Genomic DNA, 26,667 nt, shown 5'->3' with positions numbered 1-26,667 from the left:
TCTTGAATAAGGGAGTATTAAATATATTTTTATTTCGTTTGCAAATAAAAAGAGATTTGTTATAAGAAACTTAAAAATATTTGCTAGTTGAGTTTATCGGGGTCCATGTTTTAAGTAATTACACTGATTTGTGTTTTGGTATTGATTTAAATATTTTAAACTTAAAATTCTATTGCATGAAATTATAAAAAATAAAATAAAAAAGACATATTTGATATCTTCAGATTTTATATTTTGCAAAACACATGATAAGGTGGCTAAGATCAAAGATATTTTGTAGAAGTAACAAAATTCAACATATATATATATATATATATATATATATATATATATATATAAATATATATATATATATATATATATATATATATATATATATATATATATATATATATATATATATATATATATATATATATAAATTATGATGGTTTCTTAAAAATGAATTGTGATGTTATTATGTTAAAATACTGAACCAGCACCATATAATATAACTCATTTCTCTTTAAAATAAGATTTGGTTTTGTTGCTCATTCATCTTCTTATAAGGAATCCAACAAAACAAAAAGTAGTGAACATGTTTCCTACTATTTTAATTTTAACTGAGAGGTTATATATATTAGAGAGAGATTTATGAATTTAAAAAAAAATTAATTAACTTTTTTTGACAAAAATACATATCTTTTATTTAACTATAAAAAGTATCAATTAGTTTTAAAATAAAACATTAGATAATCCAATGGATTTTTAAACTTTGTTGGATGGATTGGATTCATCCATAACTTTAAATGGATGGATTGGATTCAATCCATTAACTATTCTTTTTTATAATGGATGGATTGGATGGATAATTTAGTGGATGGATTGGATGGATTTTACTCTAATGGATTTCATTGCCACCCCTAGGTATAAATAGTGAAATTGATACAAGCATTCTCAAGTTCCAACAAATCTTTCAAAATTACAACATCATGAATATTATACACATAAAACAAGAAAAAACATAATCTTTTAAAAAAAAATCATTTCATCGAGTTTTTCATAGTCATTTCTAGTTCAAACAACTCTTGCTCTTGTTCCTGATTTACGAGCCATAGTTCTTCAACCCCCATACTTCATCATTTTTTTTGTTAACTTTTCAAACCTATGTTTTTGCTTCATCATAAGTTTGTCTTTCTCATCTTCAACTTCTTCATAGAACCAATCAAAGAAGCCACACCCAGACTAATTAGAGCCCATAATTTTTCTATAAAGAAGATTTACCATGAAAGTTTTCCTTAAAATATGGACAATCTAAAAATGGTTTTCCATAATTGCAAACTGTTTTTGCCCTGTGAATAACAACAGTGTCTCAACAACGACAATAAGGTTTCCATCGCATATTCGAACTTGTGTAAACCTTCGAATCGAATCAAAACTTCCAAAACTCTTCGTTTTCCCTAAGGAAAAACAATGCAAATAACTCATAGTTTGTAGAACTCACTTCAATCTGCAATGGCGATGATAATCAATGTAATTTGAGCCATAATTTGATTTAGGGTTCAGTTCTGAGTAAAAACGCAATGAAGACGCAGTAAAGACGAAGATGGTGATGAACAAATGTCACCTCAAATGCCACACATGCAATAATAAACATTGTTTTTTAGAATAGGACGAAAAAGATTGATATGACACTCTTTCAATAGATAAATGATCAAATTAGTATTTTTTAAAAATAAAAAACCAAAGTGGATCTCGAGGTAATGATAATTGATAAGAGACAAAAAAAAAAGTATTTAACGTATAATATATTTTTACTTCTTCTATTCAACGATAAATTATAAATTAAATTAAATTTATTAAAATATATAAATTTAGAATTTGATTTTTATTTTATCTTTTTTCTTAAAATAAATAAAAACTATAAAACTATTTTTATTAACCATTAATTATAGAAAATATAATTGATAGCATATCATTTAATTTTGCCTATAAAATGATATACTTTGGATAAAAACACCTCTTTTTTTTTTACAATTTAAAAATGACTATTAGGACAAAAGCTATAATAGTGGATTGTTGTCTCTAACACTTAACTCTCACTTCAAAGCTTCACACCGTCCCAATTCATAACTCTTCCTTCTTTCCCAACCTATACATTCATTCATCACATTTCCCCCAAAATTCACAATCTTTTCTCATCCCAACCCTAAATTCTCCATCCTTCAAAACCCTAATCCCAAACCCTCATAAGGGGTTTTAAACCTTTTCTTCAAATTCATCATTTTCTCTCTCAGATACCCAATTTCCACCCCCACCCACAAAAATTCAAACCAAAAGCTCAAACCTTTCTCATCTGGGTACCACTAAACCCTCCATCCTGCAAAGTTTGTTTTTTCATCTGATTCATTTTCAATATGCACGCAAAAACTGATTCTGATGTCGCAAGTTTCGACCCATCATCACCTACATCAACAAAACGAGCCGTTTATTATGTTCAGAGTCCTTCTAGAGACTCTCATGACGGTGACAAATCTTCAACTATGCAACCAAGTCCCATGGATTCACCTTCACATCAATCCTATGTTAACCATTCAAGAGCTTCTTCTTCGAGTAGAATCTCTGGTGGGTATAACTCTTCTTTCGGTAAGAAAGGGAATAGGAAAGGTAATGATGATAAAGGGTGGATTCAATCTAAGGTTATAGAAGAAGAAGATGGTGATTTTTATCATGAGAGGAATGGAGTTTCAAGGAGGTTTCAATTCTTCATTGCTATTGTTGGGGTTCTGTTGGTTTTTGGTGTCTTTTGTTTCATCATTTGGGCTGCTAGCTTGCATTATAAACCTCAACTCAGTGTCAAGGTATAATGATCTTCCTTACGTATAACGGATATCTCCGTAATACTGACACCTCTAAAAAATGTGTGTCAACGTCAGTGTCGAATGTGCTTATGTTTAAATTATTCATTTTTTCAAATTTTTACTGGTGCTGTGTCGTGTTTCTGGTGTCTGTGTTTCATAGTCGAATATAGTTACTTGCTTCACAATCAAATTATAATTATGATTGGTTGATAGTTTCTCTTGGATCGAGGATGATGTTTGAGTTAGAAAAATATATGATCATATGCTATGTGATTTCAATGATTTGTGTGACTGAACTTAATAGTTAAGTTCATACTATAAGACGTTATGATTCATCAAAATGGATTTACTGATGTTGCCTATTAAGTATAGATTTCGTGTCATCATTCTGTTTTTAGTTTATGCTTGGATTGGTGGTGAGTTTGGCTGAAACACCGTGTAAGTAACTCCTTGTAGCTTCAACAAGATCACGTTGTCATTGTGATTTTGACAAATTCACCGTCAATCCAAACATGTACTTAGTAGTGTAGACTGATATTGTTAGTAGACTAGTAACACGGTAATATATGGAGTTTGAGCAAAACTTGCATAAGTTACTTCACGAGGGCGTTGTGATTTCATATTCATCTCCGTGTTATATGTTATTGGTAAACTTACCTAGTAACTTAAAATTACTTCTTACAGAGTTTGACAGTACATAACTTCTATTTCGGAGAAGGTTCGGACGTTACTGGAGTTCCAACTAAGATGTTGACAGTGAATTGTTCAATGAGAATGACAGTGCATAACCCTGCATCTTTTTTCGGCATTCACGTCAGCTCCAAGTCAGTGAATCTTATGTATTCTGAGGTCACAGTTGCAACTGGTGAAGTAAGTATTCTAACGCCATCCACTACTCATTGATATAGAGCAAGTTCGAATAAATTTCTCAATAAGCACTTTTGGAAAACGAAATATTATAAATTTTTTGCTTCTGATATCTGACAATGACGCCATTCATTCTTATTATTGTTAAATTCCATGTTGCTGCAGTTGAAGAAATATCATCAACAGCGAAACAGTCGCAGGACAGTGTCTGTCGATATACAAGGAAGCAAGGTTCCACTGTACGGCGCTGGCGCAAGCTTAGCTAGCTTGATGGACACGGGTAACGTTACGACGACGCTTGTCTTTGAAGTTAAGTCGCGCGGAAATGTTGTTGGGAAGTTGGTGAGGACTAAACACATTCAACATGTGTCTTGCTCAGTAGCTATTGACCCAAGCAACAACAAATCCATCAAAGTTAAAGAGAATGAATGTAAATACACCTAAGAGGTTTTGGCCTAACATTAGGTCCTCAACCAGTTTATTGTGTGCTATTGATAAAAGTTTATTGTGAGGGTGTGAAAGAGGTTATGAAAATAGCTTATGGAAACAATTTATAGATTACATAAAAATATTGACTATTATGTTTGAATTATCTAATTCAAATGTGTTTTTTTTGCATGATCCGTATTATTATTATTATTAAATATTTTTTTACATTTTTAAAATAATTGTTATACTTCTAAAATATGCAAACTATCATATATCTAAATTGGAATTCTCATTCTTGAAGCTACAATTTGTTGATTCACGAAATTTCGGTAAACAATTACCAAAAAGAAAAAAAAACGATCTAAACCAATTTAATTGCTATATTATTTTTCTTTCATATTTGAGTAGAATTCAAATAAATTTCACCTCTATTAAGTGCATTATATTAGTAATGAATCTAAAATGAAAATAAATTTAAAAAAAAAAAGCTAAATTAATTTTTATTATTTCTATAAATAAATTCCATTGACTAGAAGAAAAACCAGCAAAAATATATTTTTTGGGTTAAATATGTTTAAAGCTCTTCTAAAATTGTATATTTTTATTTTTTGTTCTTTTAAAAAAAATTGTTAAAGAATCGTATCTCTAAAGTTAGAAATTTTAATTTTTTGTTCTTCTTGCTAAAATCGCCGTTAATTCAATTATTAAGTAGCAAATCATCGTTAATTCAGTCGCTAAGTTGTTAAAATCGTCGTTAAGTTGCAAAAGGAATTAAAAGTTAAAATTCCTAATATTAGAGGAACGATTCTTTAACAAAATTTTTTAGAGGGACAAAAAATAAAAATACTTAACTTTAGAGGAACTTTAAACATATTTAGTCCTATATTTTTTTCACTCTAAAGTTATAATATTATTTAATGATTTTGTATAATTGATAGGTCTACGAGTGATTAAAATAAATTATTTTAATGAGAGATAATTTTTTATTTAGAAAGAGATGGAAACAAAGTCATCAAAGTTATCAAATGGTAAAATCATTCAAACTTTGTCCAATATATTTCAAGTCATTGAAGGAGTGAAATTGAATAATACAATAACCAAACTTTACCATATTAAGTGGAGTTATTGATCAAATTTTATCATAATATTCTATTTAAGATTATTTTTATCTAATTTGTTAATCTCAAAAAATTTCATAATATTTTTTTCTTATAACTTTTCTAATTCAACTTCTATCTCTATCTTAGTTGTTTAACTCATTTCAATATGATATATTGTCTTTATAATAAAATCTACATGTATTCTCTTGTTCAAATCATTTAAGTTTATTTTCTATCATCTTTTCTATTAAACGTGTTTTCAAAACATTCTCTTTAATATTGTCATTTATAATTTTATTATGTCTAATTTTACCACACATTCAACACAACATCCTCATGTTTGTTACATTTATTTTATTCCCGTTTTGATTATTAATTGCACAACATTGTATCCCATACAACATCACAAATGTTACCAATGTCCGATAAAATTTTACCTTTGCCTTGAGCAGTATTTTTGTGTCACATACAATTCGGAGACACTCTTCCATTTCAGACACCCAACTTAAATTTGATAATTTACAACTCATTCTATTTCTCCATTGTTTTGTATTACAAACTCAAGATATTTAAAAAAATGTGGCTTATATGATCTCAAACTTTCACATCTAGGTTAGAAACACTTCTCCTTTTTGCTGAACTTACATTTCCTTTACTCTGTCTTGCTTCTACTTAAGCGAAAATCATGTGTTTCTAAGACTTGTCTTCAGCCTCTCATTTAAATCGACTCTCTAAATATGATTATTTTCTGCAAATATTATATATCTCAGTGCTTTCTTGGATGTGTTTCGTGAGTACTTTGATATGTCGTGAGTACTTGGATATGTTTCGTGAGTACATCTAAAATTAAAGTACAAAGATAGAGACTTAAGGTTGAACCTTGGTGCAATCCTATTTTATTAGGAAAATCGTCAATCTCTCTCATGTGTCTGCATACTAGTCAATGTCGTATTTCGAGCATATGTAATTCTAACTATTTTTTCTCTAGGATTTTCAACAAAAGCTCTCTACACACTCTTTTCCAAATTAATAAAAATTAAGTGCAAGTCTTCTTATTCCATCAAATACTATTTCATCAAAAATCATAGTAGATAAATCATTTTCATGGTCAACATCCTAGACATAGAATCAAATTGATTCTCAATCATTTAAGTTTTTTTTATTAGTCTTTGTTCAATCATTTTTTGTTATAACTTCTTGATAGGACCCATAAGTTTAATTCTCTTATTATTTGCACAATTTTATATATCCACATAATTCTTGTAAATTAAAAACAAAGTGTTTCTTCTCTATTCATCTGATACTTATTTTGACTTCATAATTTTGTTAAAAAATTTGATGAGTCACTATGCTTCTATCTCCCAAAATTTTCATTTTAACATATATGTTGTCTATCTCAACTCAACCAAATTCAACCATTTAAAATTACGCTGTCGTTAAAGTCTAATTACGAAATTAAAAAAAAATTAAAAAATTTACTCTACACCCATTTTAAAATAAAAAATGTTCAATGAAATAAGAAAAAATATATTTCATTGCATTACTTTTTAATTATTATATGATAAATATATGTTTTTAAGTAGTAACGATTTTTACCTTAAAATTGTAAAGTTGAATTTGATTCAACTTAAATTTTTAAAATGATATTCCTACAATGTTTTTATAAAATATTATTTTCACCTTACAAATCAATTTTATAAAATTAAATTAAATCCAAATAAAATTTTTAAAATAATACTCCTTATATTATTTTTAAAGATAATTCAATTTTAAGTAACCAATATATCTAAACTATTTACATTAATGATTCAATAAATAAAAATAAACAAGTCTTGACTAATATATCCACGCACAAAATAATTCTTGATGTTACAGAGTGTGTGAACATTTACTTATAAGCAACCGAAATTACGTTTTAAGCCAGTTTTGTAGTAGGAATTTCAAATTAAGCTACCCAACTCAAATGTCAAAGATAAATCATCCAAATAACAAAACATCATTTATCTTAATAAACTTCACTCCATTTATTGGTTACTTTTCAATCCAAAAATCGCTTTAAAGAGGTTTTGGAGTAAAAAACACTTTAGAAGAGATGTGAAACAAACCGATGTACCATGCATTTCAATACTATCAAAATGTTTTCCGATGGGTTAGCTCCATAATATGGAGATTCAGAAACTAACCTCTCAAACTCTAGACAAACCTCAATATCTATAATGAATCTAAAAATTACATCACAAAATACATCCATTCAATAATCTGCAGCTAATACATTCCTCCAAGTCTGTCACGTCCCGGACCACCACGCCTATCATCTCTTCCTCCAACACGGTTCATGACATTATCCCTGCGATAGTCTTTTGCTGGTGGGCCACCTCTCATGGGAGAACGGCTTCTTTCTCTCACATCCCGAGTCCACCGATCGCCGCCGCCGCGATGGGGAGGAATTGACGGCAAAAGAGGTGCATGAGGTGACAGTGGCCTTCTTGGTGACAGTGGCCTTCTCGGGGACAGTGGCCTTCTCTCGAATCCTTTCCTTTCATTGGAGAAACCGTCTCTACCACGATCTCTATTATCCCAGTCCAATGGAGGAGGCCTATCAAACTTATTTCTCCCCCTGCTGTAGGCGTCATCCATGTAATCCATACGCTCTCTATGCACATTGGGTTCTGGAAACCTACCTTCATGTCGGAGGGGTGGCAGAGGAGCAGCCGATCCATACTCTCTAGGGCCATCCCTTCCCATCAGACGAGGAGGAGATCTGTAGCCATTCATAGGCCTTTCCGGGGAACGATCAATTGGAGGCCCAGGATAGCGTCTAGGAGGTGCGTGAAGTGGTGGAGAACCCCTCCTAGGAGGACTTCCAGCAACAGCAGGTCGAGGCCTCTTACAGTTGTTACAAAAGTCTCGCCTTGCAAAATTAAGATTACCACATCTGCAAGAAAGTAAAGCAAAATTGGTAAGATATAATGATGCCACTGCGTTTTAGACTTTAGATGCATAACAACTAGAATCCTATATTTCAAAACTACAGAGCAAATTAGAAGATTGGTATCTGTAATAGGCCATCCAATGAAAAGGAAAATCTGGAAAGTAGCGCTTACAATGAGTCGGGACACATCCAATCTCCCTCCCTAGGACGCACATTGGGATTGTTTCTACCATGGCCTTCCCCTCTTGCATGACCATGACCATGACCATGGCCGTGGCCATGGCCAAAGCGAGGTCCATCAAAAGCTCTACCAAATGGCCTGCCTCCTACTCTACCTCGAGCATACGGGTGTGGAGGGTCTCGAAATCTGCCAGGATCTCTCCCACCACCATATCCACGGTTTCGTGACAAGTGATTATAGTCAGAAGTGAAGCGATGATCAGCATCTCTACGGTGAACAGGAGATGAAGAACCTGCACGAAATCTATATCCTGGAAAACAAAGACATTGTGAGGGTAAATTTATCATTTTCAATCTACAAAATGCCCAAAACATTCTGATCATGCAACTTCCATATAATCAGTTTGAAATTTCAAAGAAATGTTACCACCGCACAGGGAATATTACCATAATAAAAATAGGCTTTATGAGTACGGTTTTCCACAAACAAAAAAATTACCACCAGTATAGCCTTGACCGCAATTCTTTCTATGTCCGAATGATATACCAGACTCTGATATAGTTAATTACACAAACCACTTAACATAAGCATCTGATATATCATATCCATATTCATGTTTCGGAGTCAAGAGTAAGAGCTAACTTCTACAAAAAGATAATTTGAACGAGATAAACAATAGACCAATGTCATTTCATTTCACCCAATCTAACTCCAGATCCCAGAACCAGAATGTACACCACAGGGAAACCAGCAACAACCATCCCCAAAGTGCAACAGAATCCTGAAGTTTAATAAAATACCCCCATCAAAAAGTTGTTGGAATCCTTCTGGGACCACTGTTGTTAGTCTGCCATGGTAGCCAAGAGTCAATTTAAGTGACATAATTCATGAATTAGAACGGCCCAGGCAAAAAAAACCAATGAAGCCATGATATGATCCCAGCAACCAACTCTCATATCTCCTGGAATAAACTATATCCACAAATAACTTCAAAACAACACGAGAAAGAATTCAGAAATGGAGAAGACGTGCATCAGTTCATTTTTAGAAGATATGCATCTCTTTTCTGTACCACATCAAATTATCAATGCTCCCGGTTAATGCATCATCAATATGTAAAAACTTTAAGGATTCGACAGATGATACACAGCCACGTGATAAAGAAATCTCCTAAACTCGCATTCTACTCATAAAATGCTCATAAAGCGGTCTTCCATGTTGTAAATAAACAACCATCTGATCATCACTATAACTAACCAACCAAAGAAAAATCCACAGAAAGTAAAATGACAATCACCAGCCAAAACAATCATTACAAGGAATATTCCAAAAGTAAACCACATACATGTAGCAGGAATTGAAATAACCAGAAGTTGAATAACAAAAAAAACCATATATAACCAACGAACGACACAATGAACTTTTTTCCTCGGTAAATATTATCTTTCCAAAATGTCAGGTCAGCTTCTGCAAGGTAGTAAACTACGAACACACCCACCCACACACTTCCTGCAGCAGAACCTAGATATACCAACCAAAAATTAGTTCTAACTTAAGGTTATTCACCAAAAACGATTGGTAACTGTCATTGTCTGTCCTCTACAAATCCAGTAACCACGTTGATGTTCTACCACGTTGCCCATGCAATACCATGTATGGAAAACTTCAAATTGTATCCCATATTCCATTAAAGTTGACTCTGTCTTTACCTTCACAAACACCCAAAAACCAAACATATACTCAGGGCTCTGCAAAATGTGAACCCATGCAGCAGATATTGTGCCGCAAAACCCACCCACGAGTTCATGCAGAATGGAAAACTTCCATCATCCAACACACTTATTGACCCTTTAAAATGAAAAAACATTCCAACATCATGATCCAATGCTGAGTTCAAAGCAACATGCCTTCCTCAAAGCCCAAAACCTGAGGCAACATCAGAGCTGTAACACACAAATGCAAATTTTACTCACTGTTGACACTCCATAATCGTTAGAGCATCCATATCTGTGGTATGCAGGTAATGATTAGACAGCAGGCCTTACAAAACCGACATCCATACGCACAATGTCAGTCAAGAAAGTTTTTTAAAAAAAGGCCCTGTGACGGTTAATCATTAGAGCATCCATATGCCTGGCAGGCATGTAATGAATAGACAACAGGCCAAATAAAACGGACATTCATACACACAGTGTGTTTCAAAAAAAATTTCAAAATAAGACATCATGACTGTTATTCATTAGAGCATCCATATGTGCGCTAGGCGTGTAATGAATAGACAACATGGCGGACAAAATACACACAATGTACTAAAAAAAGTCTTTAAAAAAAGGCACCATGGCGTCATTAAGCTCCCATCATAGAGGGATACAATTTGAAAGCAACTCCACCCATTAGCATTATCATAAAAAATAAATGTGAATTTTAACCTAATCCCTAATAAACCGAATACAACAAATTCAACCACCCAATTCAACCTAAAATCATGCTTTCACCTATTTAAATATTAAAAACCATGTCATGGACTATATTTCAATTTTCACAACAACAACGGATAGAAAATTCACTTAAATTTTCACAACAACAATTTGTTGTCATCAATGTATGACCAAGAACTATTCGTGTTAGCAGTAGTCAAGTTGATATTTCAACCAAATTCAATACTAGTTTACACACACACACAAACAAAAAAAAAACATTAAAATACCCAATAACATATCTTCCTGAACTATGAGTGTTAGCAATTAGTCAAGTTGAAAGTTCAATCAAATCCAATGTTAATTATATCCAACAAAAAGAAAATAATAAACATTGCTCACATGTTTTAAATGCCACAAGCAAAAAAAAAAAATCTAATACTTCATACCCCAAAACTCAAAACAATAAATCTATAAACTAAATAACATGCAACAGTTCCCAATCTGTACTCTCTAATATCCAAATCAATATCAATGTGCAATTTCATTGCAGAAAACAAACAAATCCAGTTTATAATTCAAAAATCCGAAATTCCTAAATTCAAAATTGAAAAACCTAATCCGATAACTGCGAGAATAAACAGAGAGAGGGAACGAATTACAAACCAGGATCATCAGAATATCGATCAGAGCGGGAGTAAGGAGGTGGAGGAGGATCACGGCGGAGTTCACCGGGCTCGTAATCGTTGGAATGAGCACCGCCGGGGGAATTCTCGGCGAGGGAGGGACGGACGACGAGGCTGCTCAAAAGAGGTTGGTGGTGGTGAGGTGGAGACTGGTCGCTGTCCCTGGAAGAACCCATGGCTGGAGAAGGAGAAGAAGAATCTGGAATATCGGTGATTGATTTCTGAATTGTGATCCACCAGGTTGGTTTTTTCGATCCCGGCGAGGATGTTTATAAACCCTACACACCCGTGTACTCAAATATTAATTGTTATTTTTATAATTTACAAATAATATTATTAATATTATATAAAATAGGAAAAATATTCTTTTTCTTCCGTAACTTTATCTCGGGTTTCATTCTGATCCCTTAAGTCTTAAAAACGGAATACGTAGGTCCTTTCCGTCCATGAGTAATGTTATTTAGTACGAAGGAAATTGGAGAAGAAATGCAAGAATGAACACATGTCACTATATTATAGGGAAATTTTTAATTTATTTTTAATTTAATTTCTTTTTTAATAGGAATCATGGGGCGGTGGTGATAATGAATGGTTGAGATTTATTCTTGCCTTTCTTGTTTTTATGTTTTCTTAACAATTAGCATTTTCCCTCCGTCCATTTACTGCAAACAGATGTTTGAATTTGCAGACGTGATAGATGGCGTGGCTTGTCTCTTTCTTCTTCCTTTGTGTATTTCACCAAAATGTCTTCCAAATCGTTTGAGAACTAGGGCTCATCCTCCATGAAATCAGATTATGCTTCCAAAAAGGTGATTTAATTTCCAAAAATTGAAGACTAGGGCTCATCCTCCATGAAATCAGGTTATGCTTCGTCCCCCATGAAACAAATAAGCCAAGAAAGTATGAACTCTAGTGTGTTCACGAGCTCCAATCTTCCATGGAAATCGAGTTGTCAGAGTGGAGATACAACTATTCTTTGTAGGTCTTCAACGACAAAGAGCTATGAAAAACATTTTTGGGGTTTTTCTCATTTTAAGATAAGTTTGTGATATGTACAAGCTTTTTATCTCCATTGTTACAATTTGAAGCTTTTTATCTTTATTGTTACAGTTTGAGTACTCTATCGTAAAATGCAGGAAACAAGGTAACCTGGGTGTGGGTTTTTTGAATGGTTTTATGGGGAAGTTCAAGTTGACAATGGGCAAATTATAATGTCTAGATTAAAAAAGTTATCAAAGAAATTGGATGATGTAACAATGCAGATTGAAAAAGTTAAATTGAAAATGAAGAATTAAGGAAGGAGATAAACAAGATTCTGAAGTTGGAAAAATATTGGATATGTTTGTTATTTTAGGTGCAACAATTGTGATTTTGTTCATGATGAATTGAAATGTTTAAGTTATATTGTAAAGTTGAAGTTCTGATTTTGTTCATGTTGAATGTTTAAGTTGTATTGAAATGAGAACTTTTGTTAATTTCAGTTGATTGTTGTAACATTGTTCAATTGTTCAATTAAACGGGTTTAATTTTATTAGTTCAATTGTTCATTGCAACATATAATTGCAACACAAACATTGTCATACATTACACATAAACTTCTAATTAAGAGAGTTTCAACATAACACATAATTACCATTAGCATAAACTTGTTCAAAATGACTTTCATATCTGGTACACAAAGGGCCAGTTTGTTTCAGCTTTAAAAAAATAGATTTTTTCTTTGTATTTTTGAAAATAGATTTTCTAAAATCGTTTTTCAAAATTTTATAAGTTTTTTTATATTCATTTTTTCTAAAATAAAACACTTAATTTGACATCCTATAACATAAACATACATAATTGAAGACCAAAACTTAGTCAAAATCATAATTTTTTCAAAAAGTTGTATTTCAAAAATGATTTTTAAGAAAATCTATTTTAAATAGCTTCAAAATTAAGTGATTTTTTGAAATTTTAATATCCAAATTTTTTCCCCATAAATAGATGAAGTACCTAAAATCACATTTTAAGAATAATTATTCAAACAAATTTTTCATTTGAAGCTTTTATAAAAAGTTTCTTTGTAAAAAAAATTTTCACAAAATTTGATAACACTATAAAAATCATTTTTAAAAAAAAGCTAAAACAAACGGGCCCAAAATGACATCAATTCAAAATGACATGCATAAGCATAATACAAGCAGACAATAGATGGTTCCAAATATTAGTTAAGACCATTACACAGAATGATAACTAATTCAAAATGACATCCTAAATAGTTCTAAGTTTTTTCTCGGGTGTTGTCCTCTTTGTTGGTGTTGTCCTCCTTGTAGTTGGACCAATCACATTCTTGGCAGAACTTAGTCTTGTAGTTGGTCCAGGGGGAACAAAAAGAGTTGATGGCCTCCTAACACCCAACTTACTTGGCCTCTTAGCACGTGAAGTTGACTTCTTGGATTCATTCACAAGATAAATGACAGATGAATATACCTTAATTTACATTGACTTCCTATAATAAACAGGGATGTAATCCTCAACCTTGAAGTTCTTACTTTTAATGCTAGACAATGTATGAACACAGGGCAGTTCAGTCTGTTCCTAATTCTACAAGAGCACACACCTTCCTTTAAATACATAACAAATTTATCTATAGGATTTTCTACATGATGAACCTCAAATATGTGTTCACCAGACATCCTAATCAAAACCGGTACATATCATCAAGTTTTTAACCTATTTGCAATGATGCTTTCAAATGTCCGCCTTCAATGTTCTTCACTGCACGATGTTGTTTTCTTCAAGGTTCTCTCATTGCACGAGGTATTTCTTCACAAAAGTTAAGAAATTCACTTCTGAATGAGGGCTTTGTTCACAAATGTTAAGGATATAACATGTAAATGCCACGTAAGACATCCATGCCACATATACACTCATTTTGAATCCTCACTGACGGAGAAAGACGAAAGGATAAACGTACTTCATATTTAAGACTTAAGGGAATGATTTGAAATTTTTAAAAGTTAAGGGACCAGAATGGACCCCGAGGTAAAGTTACGAGACAAAGAGGGTATTTTCCCTATCAAATAAATAAATCCTATTTATAAGAGAATAAGAGAATTTTAATTTTGTAATTTATCAAACAATTAATATATCTAATTTATATGTGGCCAAATATGTTGATTATTTAATTAATCTAAATAAAAAAATGAATAAGATAAAGTCTGAATATCATATGATACAATGATCAAATGGATATGATTGATTATCAAATTATGTTGATCAGCTTGTGGTGATCAAGATTGTTATAGTGATATGACTTGCCCTTACTATAAGTTCTCCCCTAACGCATTGCATGAAGTATAACCCTTACGTGGCAAGGGGTTTTCCCTAAGGGGAAATGTGGATAATGACGCTTACATAGTCCATAAATGTATGCACAAAGTCATGCTCATGTTTCTTTAAGAAGTAGGAAGTCAACAACTCCCATAGTTAAGGTGGAGTGGTTATCACTTCTTAGAAGTCCTTTAAACCTAGACTCATAAGCCTCTATAAATACCTCGCTTACGGAATGAGGAAGGACAACTCATTACGTACACCAAATACACTGAGAATACAAAGCTTATCACCTCAGGTGAGTTTGCTCTCTCCATAAATAAAACACCATCAAATAGGGTTCCTCATTAACGTGAGCAATACATAACTCACAAAAAATCACTAAGGCCTCTGGCCACCCTTACCAACATAAGGGTGCTACGCATTTTATACTTTTTAACAAGTATAGTGGCGCCCACCGCGGGGCATCGGTAAAACTAACCTAGGTTACACATCATCCATTATCATCATCGTACTTATGCTCACTAAAACCTCCATCTCTAGCCTCAATAGTCTTTAATCATGGTTGCCAAAAAGGTACAATCCCCCACATTAGAGGATATCAGAGGTGGCAGTGATCCCGACATCATAGCATAAATGTGCGCCGCTGATAAGTGCATTTTTGTAGTTATTTTGGTTTATAGTTTTGGTGCACTTATCTACTAATTTTCCTCAACTTGTACGCATTTTAGTGTATATTACATAAATACGTATACTATTGTATTTCATCGAGTTTTTATGTATTTGTGTACCATTTGATAGTTTTCCATTCAATTTATAGGTATTGATGAGTATTTGGAGCATGAGCAATTAAATGTCGAAGACACGGCTTCAAACGCGCGATTTTGAGCAACTCATCAACAAATAAAGCTCAAAATCAAAGAATAAAAAATCATAAATTTGGTTGATATTTATTCATTGTTAGATAGAGCATTGAATAAACTTTCCAATGTTTCGAAACGGGTGCAAATTGGAGTTACGGTTCTCAAGTATGGCTGAAACAATGTAGAATTTTTTGCTGTTGCTACTGGTGTAGTTCGCCCGGCGAATCCATACTTGCCCGACAAATCTGACATACCAAAAATACGTTAAAAGGGTCAAAACACATTTTTCTAGGTTATGTTTTGGATTTTTTTATCCTAATCCATCAAACCTTCATTTTTTTGGGTAGAGAGAGCTTAGAAAACAACTTCGAAGCTTGCATACAAAAGATCTGGAATGGATTGATCATCAATCGGCGTTGACAAACCGGAAGATTTTTGGTTCATTTCTCTTTCTCTTTGTGTATTCTCTCTTAGTTGGGTTTTGTGTATGTATTTACTTTAAACTGATGTATATTTTTCGCCCATGGCGTTATATTGAATTTTCTTTACAAATCTTGTCGATTGTTATCTTAGATTTTTGCTATGTGCTTGAGGTTTGGTTTGCTATAGACATATATTGCTCGAATCCTTACCTAGGAAGATTATCTGTTAGTTTCTAGAATCTATAGATAAATTTAGAGTTGACATTCATTTGGGGTCTCTGTGCTTAATGCCTATGTGTTGTTTGTATCGGTTGAGAAATTGTTGATGCGAATGACACTGCTATCTTCTGTGTTGTTGAGGTTGGTTAAGAGATCGCCGCTAGGATAATACATTGGGTATTTTGGTTGATACACATTGACGAGTATTGTAGGTTGAGTATAACTGGTCGATAAGTTTAAGTTTGTGAGAAGTAGATTATATGCAATGCTTGATAAATTTCTTCTCTCGGAAGAATGAATTATTTTTGTGTTGATATTTACTTTTTCATTTTTAAGCTTTAACTATTCAATACATACTCACAAGTCAAGAGAAAAATGGTGAAACGTTTCAATCATGGGACTGCATTTAATGCCCATGTTCCACTTACTCTTTGGCAAAACTAAGGCATCGCATGTCCGCTGACACCTGAACAACCATTCTCAAGGGTCGTCCACGACTACTAAAAAACCTCTCCCGAGTGTTCGATGAGTCTTAGGGGCAACTGTTCCGTGCTGGCTAAGGGCCCAAGGCCCACCGTTCAACGTCAACCAAATTCCCAATAACACGAGTCTCATTTATCCAATCTGCTCTATCATGCCTAAGGTATAAATACTTTCACACGGGATTTTTAGGTACACAATCTCTAATCTTCATTTTCACTATTATTATCTTGAGCCCTAAATTGACTTAGGCGTTAGAATGCTAACCATGCTATCATAATCACAACCTTCAATCCTCAGTGCCTCATTACTGTAGTGTTCAGGAAACCACGCTCCACCACTATATTCACAATTCTTTCTATTTCTGGTTATGGTTTTACAAAATATGGAATAATACTTTCATTCTTGAGAGGTGTATAAGTAGATGCGAAAAAAAAATAAATAGAGCCCTAGATATCTATTTCTAGAGTGAGTTTATTTTATTAAATTTATAGTTGTATTTGTGGATTCTCTATGTCCAATCAAATGACATTAATGCTCATGCTCTTCAAACAAAATCTATTCTTTTAGTAAAGAGATTCATAAATACTTTCAAGTCATCTAATTATTAAAGATATGCATTATCTAAAATGAAAAGTTTGAATGCTTTTGACAATAAAAAATCAAAGTTTTTCCAATTCATCAAAATCTTTTTATGTTTTTAGTTTTTATTTTTCAGCATTTTTAACCTCACTAAACTTATTTTTTAAATATTCTCTAAATATCCTGTCTGTTTGAATAAAAGCACATTTTTTTTTAATTACATACATGTATCTATTTCTTTTATATTAAAAATATGATAGTATATGTACTCTTACCATCTTACATCTTATGATTCTTAGAAATATATCAATTCACAAACTTATTACATATCTACTATATATTTTAATAAATAAAATTAATAATAAGTAGTAAAAAAAACACAATAAAACAACATTCAAATCTAGATTCGAAATGGAGACCATTGATCAAGCAGTGGTCCCACCTTCACCAATAGAAAACTAACACATTTTAAGACCTTACCATCCCCAGAACACATGCCAGAAGAAAACATACATGTGTCATAATCTTAGCCTCTATTAAAAAACCGTGTACCACCCTCCATTTTTATCAAATATAATACTCTTTATAATATAGACTATAGTTAGATTTAATGGAAATACTATATATTTAAGTAATTTGTTAAGAGTATAATTCCTTAATTTATTTAAATTTGGTTATTTATCGTTTACGTATTTTATTTAATTAAAAAATAAAAATCACGTAACTAATACTGTTACTTAAGCACGAATGCAATTATAGCTTACGTTCTTTCCTTTTCTCGTCAAATCAACAACCATCACTGATTTATCGTACCAGATTCTTCTTTTTTTCTGTTTCCTTCAAATTCCAGCAACACCCCGCGCACGATAGCACTTTCTCTTCTGTTTCTCCGCCGTTTAGCGGTTACCGTTTCCATTTCCCCACCGTTTTTCAAAACAAAACCCAAACTAACTCTGAGATTTCTCTCTCTCTCTCTCTCTCTCTCTCTCTCTCTCATCTGAGAAAAAAGAGAGCTCTGCGATAGATCGGAGCTCTCTGTTCATTGGTGCGTAATCGTATATACTGTTTTGCCGTTTCTTTTTCATTTCTATGTTTATTTGATTTCGATTCACTTCGTTTTCTTTTTTCTGCTTTGTTGAACAAGTTTTCATAGATTCAGTTTAATTTACGTTTTTCATTGGAAAACAGAGGAACTTGTATGTACTTGTAGTTTTGTAGTATCGATTATCAATAGAGAAATTTCTGCAGTTTGTTCTGTAGAGTAGTAGAAATCTGAATTGTTGTTTTATATATATTTTGATATTGTTTGTGATGCTTGAATCGATTGATTTGTAGAATAGAAGTGTTTCTAGCGTTACTGTGAATCTGTGACTCGTTTTTGGTGATTTTGTGTAGATTAGTAGGATTGAGCTTATGATACAGTGATTTGAAAATTCTATGAGTTGTGAACTTTGTTGGAATCTGATTCTGATGATATTGAAATTGTGAAGTAGTAGTACTATAGTTTATAGGTTGTTGGTGCTGGCATTTCGGTTTTTGGAGTGCTTGAAACATCTGTAGCTAGTTTTGCTTTGGTAGAAGGAATTTATGTGTATGTATGTAGGATTAGGATGAGAGTATTTTTAGAGCTCCTTTGGCTCTGATGCCTAGCTGTTACTGCACCGAATAGCTGTATAAACAAAAGAAACGAAGAAATAATAAAACACTCGAGGTATCGTGATTTTAGCGGGAAGAGTAGCTGTTATTAGATGATTATTTTGTGTGTGTAGTACTTGCTTGAGTGATATTGAGCTTCGAGTTTGGATAGAACATGGTTCTTTAAGATTTTAATGCCCCACTTCCTTCCATGTTTCCTATTTTCATTTTCACTTTGACTAATTAGCACAAGAGAATGTAGATCAAGTATTGCCCGCATAATTTGTTTTACGATTTCTGAAAATAGATCTAACATTTTAAAAATATTGAAATTGACAAGTGACAACATCGTTTCTAAAAATACATTCCTTTTGGCTTGCATTCTGTAATCTCTGTCACAATTGTTTATTATACGAGTCTTCCATCTCTTTGTTGGTAAATTAACATGAACACGGATTTTCGAAAATAAAAACTGAAAATGTTTTTAGAAAGTAAGCATGCCAAGTTTTCTTCATTTTACGATATATACTATATAAACAGACTTGCCTCCAGAATTGGGAGACGATTTCTTGAAATGCTGAGGGATAACTGTATTTTTTTTTTAATGGCAAATTGTTACTGGTTAATTGTTGGTATATATTTTACACCCTTGCCAGGATATGAACCCTGGACCTCCAACTCCTTTTAACCCTTAACTCAACTGTTTCAAGCCAGTTGAGCTACCCTCCCACCCCTAGGGATAACTGTATTTGATTACGATAACGATCTCAAAATGTATCTTGGTTCTTAAAGATAGATATATATTTTGGAGCTCAAGTTGTTTTTTTAACTTGACTTCCTAGAGGATACACACAACATTTTTGGTGTCTTGCAAGACTTTGATGTATTAAACTTTGATTTTTTTCACTTTGCTGTGCTTTCATGAACCTATTAGTTATATGTTTTTTTTATTTACACACACAGAGAAACTGAATCTTTTCAGTCAAGGTGTTTTGGGAAGCTGTCAGGTGAAATTTTGACATGTGGGGGCATTACCGTGAAAATTCCTTTATGTACAAACGCACTCCTTCAAAAGATAATTCAAATATGGAAGAAGACGTGGAAGCAAGCTCAGGTATCTCTTCGATGAACATTTACAAATATAATTCAGGTTATGTGACACTATTAACTAGTTCCTATCTGTTGTGAAATATTGCATCTAACCTGAATACCTCCTCAAGGAAGTACCCTATCTGTGAAATAATTGCTACCTTTCCAGCATAATCCTTTCAACATTTTATTACTCAGAAGAAAAGTAAATCATCTAAATCTTGAAAGTGATCTGGTTTTCCTATTCTCATTTATATGTTATTGCTCTTGTCCAGCTGTCCTTATTATTGATTGTTTGCAATCAACTGCACTGCAGTGCTGAAAAGGATAATTGAAAACATGTTATTTTAGTGACGTAATGCATATTTTTTATAAGTTCTTCTATCATGGTAACTACTAACCATGCTGTTTTATATGCCTGATAGATCTTTTAGACAACTGTATGGGTAAGGAAACATCAAATCCTTCCTGGAAGCGTTCTTTACCACATGTACTTGTGGCAACCATTTCTTCATTACTATTTGGATACCATCTCAGGTTTGTGCTTCCTTAGTTTCTATTTCTCTATTCCCCTCTCTTGGTTTTCTTGCTTTAATTGGGAATCCATCAAAGAGTTCACTTTTAATCCTTTGAATTTTTGTGTTCTACAGCGTAGTTAATGAACCACTTGAGAGCATTTCTTTGGATCTTGGATTCCATGGAAATACCTTGGCAGAAGGTGAAAAAGAAGATTCCAAAACCTATGCTTAATTTGATGTCATGTTATAAATGATTTTTTTATAATTAGATTTTTTTGGGGTTGATTTCAAATGAAGGCCTGGTGGTGAGCATATGTCTTGGTGGTGCCCTGTTTGGATGTTTATTGAGTGGCTGGATTGCTGATGGGGTGGGGCGACGCAGGGCTTTCCAGTTGTGTGCTTTGCCAATGATAATTGGTGCTTCAATGAGGTTATACTTTTTATATTCAATATATGTTTTTTGATTCATTCTATTTTTGTGAGGAATAAATGAGAATTTTCATTCCAATTTTTCTTGCCCCCCTTGCATTTGGGATTGATTTCTGTACCTTTGCAAGGAAGTATTAGTCTTTGAGGTTCTTTTTATTGATAAAACAAGTATGTCCTTGTCAATTTCATGCTACAATAGTTAATAGTATAGCTAATATGTGTATATATATCTATTATCCTTGTGATCAACAGAACTGGTAAGGTTAATATGTGCTTGTACTCATTTTTTATTCGTCAATTTTCAAGTTTTACTGTTGATCTCTTGGCTACTGTGGAAGCACAAAATATGTTATTCATGTGTTCTATAATGGATAAAATCTTTTTACTTCTTTCTCCCATCCCTCTTGCACCTCATTGCCAATTTGCCATCTTATGGTTTCCCTAGGGACTCTTCTCCTATTATGATATTTGTTTGTTACCTTGCTAGCTTTTGAAAAGAACATATGTTTTCATCTTTCATATATTTTAAATATATAATAGATTAACAACAGAGAAAATCACCTGTTTTATGAGTTTCAAAATCATAGATATCCTTACAAAAGTTAGTATATGTATAGTATAATAGAGTTAGTATGTTTTTCAAATCGCTTTACCGAAACATCTGATCCCCTGTATGTATTTCAGCTTGGTCAGTGGCAGTTTTTACCTCTGATTTCAAGTATAAGTTCTCAGGTCTAACTTTCTTATTCGATATTCTGAACATTCAGTGCAGCAACAAACAACTTGTTTGGCATGCTTGTAGGAAGGCTAATTGTTGGGACTGGCTTGGGCTTGGGCCCTGCTGTTGCTGCTCTGTATATAACAGAGGTATGTAAATGGTTGCTTCTGTTTTATTGGCAAGGATAAAAATATAGTGGTTATTCATGTGATTGCTATATTGAGTGACAGGTTTCTCCTGCTTTTGTGCGTGGTACCTACGGGGCCCTCATCCAGATTGCCACATGCATTGGTATATTGGGCTCGTTATTTATTGGAGTCCCCGTTAAAGAAATTTCTGGATGGTATGATATAAACCTTAAATTCATATTATCTGATATTTATATTTCATCTTTTCTAAAACATGTCCTGAATTTGTTAATTCAGGTGGCGGGTTTGTTTTTGGGTATCTACCATACCTGCAGCTATACTTGCTCTGGCTATGGTCTTCTGTGCAGAAAGTCCACATTGGTTATACAAGGTTGACACCTAATACTATTTCATATTAGACATCATCTCTTTTTATTATTATATTTATAACTTCTTGCTCCTATATTTGTTTGAATCACTTGAAAGTTGAAATCTCTATGTTAAATCAAGCTGTTACTTTGTTGAAGTGCTCTATGTTTCTTTTTTTTACATTTACAATTAAGTGCAAGCTTCGTTATCTAGTAATCTAGTGTAATGATCAAATAATCTAGAAGATAAAAAAGCCTAAAGGACAAGTATGGGTTTTTATGTTGCATATTTAACTAACCCATGCTGATTTTTTGAAGATGAGGTTATAAATCAAAAGGAAGTGAAGTCAAATGCAAATAGTTATCCTACACTCTTTATTTGCTTATTTTATTATTTCCCCTCTCCCCAGTCCCACCCACTTCTTTTAATCTCACCATATTTAGTCCTATGATCAGTCATCAAAAGTAATGACTAATGAGGAATATTCAGATTGTGTTTATAGTTCTTGAAGGCTTCTATCATATCCTCATTTCCCTTATTAATAGGAGACTCGAGGAATAGTTATAACTGTTAACATATTCTCCAAGTCTCTTTCTACCACCATCTCTGGCATGATTTGCAATAGTTCTTGGTTTTTATTAATTAGTAAGACAAATGTTCACCCTGCATCGCTTCGATCTATCATCCCTTTGACTGTCCTCGATCATTTCTCTCTTTTTTCATATAGCAAGGAAGAACTGCTGAAGCAGAAGCTGAATTTGAAAGGCTTCTGGGTGTATCCGAAGCAAAATTTGCAATGTCCCAGTTATCCAAGGTAGATAGAGCAGACGATACTGATACGGTGAAGTTCTCTGAATTGCTTCATGGTCATCATTCTAAAGGTATATAATTTTTTATGCCTATCTCTAGAATAGTTGTGTCATTGTTGTTAGCATGTCACTGGTTTCTTTAGGTATCCAAAAGTCATTTTTTATTCACGAGTTCGTTTTGCAGTTGTTTTTATTGGATCAACCCTATTTGCTTTACAACAGCTATCTGGTATAAATGCTGTGTTTTATTTCTCTTCAACTGTTTTTAAAAGTGCTGGAGTGCCATCGGATATTGCAAATGTGTCCATAGGAATTGCTAATTTGATAGGTACAGTTTCATTTTCATTCTAATAGAATTAAGTTGTATTCTCAAATGCTAATTTTTTTCCTGTTTATCTCAGGATCTATCATTTCGACGATTTTGATGGATAAACTTGGAAGGAAGGTTCTACTCTTTTGGAGTTTCTTTGGCATGGTAAATTATGCATAATGTTATATTATATTTTTTTTCTTGTAGCATATCATCATATTAAGGGTGATTATCACACACATCACAATATGGGACTCTGGGACATGTTATCCTATTTTAAGCCCTGACTAAACTCTGACCCCTAATGGGAATTCCTCAAGATTAGGAACAAAAGAGTAACAATTAAACTATCGTAAAAAATTATATCTAAATAATAATGAAGGAAAAAAGTAAATTATAATTATAATTACAATCAAAAGTAACGAAGAGGAGAAATATCGTTTGGTCTGTGAACCAATGCAAGCACACAACATTGCAAAACTGTGGAAAATTTCCTTTGTTGCATTATGATGTTTTAATTATCTTATCTTGTTATTATATATAAAAAAGATTAGCCCGGTGGTCTTTAATCAGAATTTTAATATATTTATATATATACCGAATAGGCGATATCAATGATCTTTCAAGTCACAGGAGCAAGTTCATTTTTACCAAACACTGGAGCTCTCTACCTATCTGTTGGTGGCATGTTAATGTAAGTATGAATACTGATCTTGATTCTTGATAGATACATCTGTGGTGAAAATTATTAGTATAACTAAATAAATATTTCTAGAAATAGTGACATGACATTTTCTTAGCTGGAGATAAGTTGCTTTTATTATCGATATAAGGTCACTAGTGTATGATCTTTTGTAAAGAGAATTATTGAGAATGTCTTTGATAAGAAAACAATAATAATCATTGATGTCACTTGGAACAGCCACACTGTTAAAAAAAACTTGAACCAGTCACCTTTTGGCTAGGGTTGTATGCAGTTATTTTGGGCCGACACTGCCAGAAAATGAACACTGACATTTCTTCTTCTTTCATGCAGGTTTGTCTTTACATTTGCTCTTGGAGCTGGCCCAGTTCCAGGTCTACTCCTAACAGAAATATTTCCCAGTCGAATCAGAGCCAAAGCCATGGCATTCTGTATGTCTGTAAATTGGGTATTTTTCTTCTGCTTGTTTATAATTTATGTCATGTTCTATTACAAATTAATTAAAGTTACATCGTCTGCACACCATTTAGTTTACCCGAGTTTGATAAATTGTTATATTGTTCCTGAACTTTACTATGGCTGAATTAAGAAAATGAAGACTTCTAAAATTCATTGCAATCTTGTACAGGTCGTTAATTTCTTTGTCGGGTTACTGTTTTTGCGTTTACTGGAGACACTTGGTCCACAACTGCTTTACTCAATGTTTGCTACCTTCTGCATCATGGCAGTAATTTTTGTAAAAGGAAATGTGGTAGAAACCAAAGGGAAATCACTTCAAGAAATTGAGATAGCACTTCTTCCCCAAAACTAAATCTTACAAATATCCATTCACTGCAGTAATTTTGCATAATTTGGGGGCTATCACATAGTTTCGGCTATGAGCATATTGTGTTTCATCCATCTTGTCTACCTTAATAGTGCAAGGAGAAACTCAAGGGTGTAACCATGTATTGTTTTAGTGTAACATTAATACAAATAGGCTTAGTATTTTGATACCAGCATCTCATGTTTAGGTTCAGTGATTCCATGTGCACGTCCATGGATAGAGAAATCTGTACAACGAGAAAATTAATTGGGGAAATCTACTTCCCATAATATTTGTCAACATGCTGTATCTGTATCTAATATGTAATATAGATTTTGTCTAGTACTATAATTGCTTGCATTTTGTTTTCAAAATCTCAATAAAACAAGTTTTTGTATGAATTTGGTTGAGTATCCAATATACTGTTTTCTATTAACCACATTATTTAGTGAACTGGTGGTCCCTCAAGATTACAAATGAGAAAGACCTGCTTGAATTTTTGGTTATTCTAACTAGAGGTGTTCGCGGTGCGGTTTGGTTCGGTTTTGAGCATAAAAGTCATCCTAACCGCGAGATAAAAATGCATGCGGTTCGGTTTGGTTTGGTTAATTTTTAAGAAGTCATCCAAACCAAACCAAACCAAACTAATGCGGTTAGGTTCGGTTCGGTGGGTTGCGGTTTACACCATAAAATAAAAATGTACTGAAATAAAAAAAGGAAAATAATTCATTATTCCATACATAAATTACATATATTATAGTACCATTAAAAAAAAGTTTTTCAAACTAATTACACCAAAATTACTACCATATAAGTGTATCATGTATTTTACAGTACCATACTATGTACTTTACATATACTACATACTAAATTACTAATATAACTTCAGTTATTCATACTACATACTATATACAGATTTTCATATATACTAATAAACTACATACTAACTAATAAACTACATACTACATATACAAATATCAAATAACTTCAGTTCTAAATATTAATACAACATTACAACTTCAGGACTAAATATTATCAGTACTACATATACACCAAATCATTCTCTATAATGAGTGAGAGAGAAATCAGAGAATGAAGTTGAAATGTTGAATAGGAAGGAAGGATGAAGGAATAGTGAGTCACGTGACGTGAGTGTACAATATTGCAATTGGATTGAAAATATAATAAATTAATTATAGAAATTCAAAAGTTTAGTTAAATATGCGGTTTGGTTCGGTTTGGTTCGGTTTTGTGAAATGAAAACCGCAAACCAAACCAAACTGTGCGGTTTGGCCCAAAAATCATCCAAAACCATCCAAACCAAACGCGGTTTTTGCGGTTTTCGGTTTGGATTGGTTCGATTTGCGGTTTTTCTTTTGGATTGGTTCGGATACGATCACCCCTAATTCTAACTAACTATTTATATATCAGTTAGTAATGCAATTGCTTGGTCTCTTTTTCCATTCCAACTGTTCGGAACATAAATAGAAAAACGTCAGCCAATGAAGGTCGGTTGAAATAAGAATTCAGCTCATATTCTACAAAAAATTGAGTTTGAATCCTGTTGGGGTGAGAATCTTATTGACAGGTAATATATGAAGATCTTTATAAGAGTGTTTTGAGCATTGTCCCCAACTCGGTTCATCTCATCTAAACCTTTATCTATAAGTATGTTTGGGGAACATTGCATTGGTCGTGAGAATCTCTTATCATTCCAATAAAGTTGAGTTGCATCACGTTTGCAATAGACAACACTTCAAAGTTCTACGTTCTACGTCTATTGTAACATCATAAAATAAATAAAAAAATTCAACCAAAGATTTC

The 26,667-nt window shown here is 32.9% G+C and overlaps 3 protein-coding genes across 7 annotated transcripts; 2 read left to right on the top strand and 1 right to left on the bottom strand.

Moving 5' to 3' along the window:
- Window positions 1-2,070: 2,070 nt before the first annotated feature.
- On the top strand, window positions 2,071-4,308 carry LOC131636647 (uncharacterized). Its single transcript, XM_058907255.1, has 3 exons — window positions 2,071-2,840; window positions 3,525-3,710; window positions 3,873-4,308. Exons 1-3 carry the CDS (start codon window positions 2,397-2,399, stop codon window positions 4,149-4,151), a joined length of 909 nt encoding a protein of 302 aa, XP_058763238.1. The 5' UTR covers window positions 2,071-2,396; the 3' UTR covers window positions 4,152-4,308.
- Window positions 4,309-7,331: 3,023 nt separating this feature from the next.
- LOC131636677 (uncharacterized) lies at window positions 7,332-11,743 on the bottom strand. Of its 4 annotated transcripts, none has more exons than XM_058907288.1 (3): window positions 11,433-11,743; window positions 8,341-8,659; window positions 7,332-8,171 (listed from the first exon to the last, which is right to left on the bottom strand). In XM_058907288.1, the coding sequence occupies exons 1-3, from the start codon at window positions 11,626-11,628 to the stop codon at window positions 7,502-7,504; spliced, it is 1,185 nt and encodes a 394-aa protein (XP_058763271.1). In that variant the 5' UTR covers window positions 11,629-11,743; the 3' UTR covers window positions 7,332-7,501. The 4 variants fall into 4 exon arrangements, with proteins under 4 accessions (XP_058763271.1, XP_058763272.1, XP_058763274.1 ...); XM_058907289.1 differs by having other exon boundaries at window positions 8,341-10,292; window positions 11,433-11,570; XM_058907291.1 differs by having other exon boundaries at window positions 8,341-10,275; window positions 11,433-11,564.
- A 6,326-nt stretch (window positions 11,744-18,069) lies between these two features.
- LOC131636681 (probable plastidic glucose transporter 2) lies at window positions 18,070-25,143 on the top strand. Of its 2 annotated transcripts, none has more exons than XM_058907300.1 (14): window positions 18,070-18,375; window positions 19,929-20,079; window positions 20,480-20,591; window positions 20,705-20,772; window positions 20,870-21,002; window positions 21,769-21,868; window positions 21,950-22,062; window positions 22,145-22,238; window positions 22,944-23,097; window positions 23,210-23,353; window positions 23,427-23,500; window positions 23,941-24,029; window positions 24,372-24,469; window positions 24,667-24,810. In XM_058907300.1, the coding sequence occupies exons 2-14, from the start codon at window positions 19,986-19,988 to the stop codon at window positions 24,672-24,674; spliced, it is 1,281 nt and encodes a 426-aa protein (XP_058763283.1). In that variant the 5' UTR covers window positions 18,070-18,375; window positions 19,929-19,985; the 3' UTR covers window positions 24,675-24,810. The 2 variants fall into 2 exon arrangements, with proteins under 2 accessions (XP_058763283.1, XP_058763282.1); XM_058907299.1 differs by having other exon boundaries at window positions 18,072-18,375; window positions 24,372-24,486; window positions 24,667-25,143.
- Window positions 25,144-26,667: the final 1,524 nt, after the last annotated feature.

Source organism: Vicia villosa, unplaced genomic scaffold (assembly GCF_029867415.1).
Source record: "Vicia villosa cultivar HV-30 ecotype Madison, WI unplaced genomic scaffold, Vvil1.0 ctg.001801F_1_1, whole genome shotgun sequence".
Classification (NCBI taxonomy): Eukaryota; Viridiplantae; Streptophyta; class Magnoliopsida; order Fabales; family Fabaceae; genus Vicia; species Vicia villosa.
This window is presented reverse-complemented; position numbering and strand designations above follow the sequence as displayed.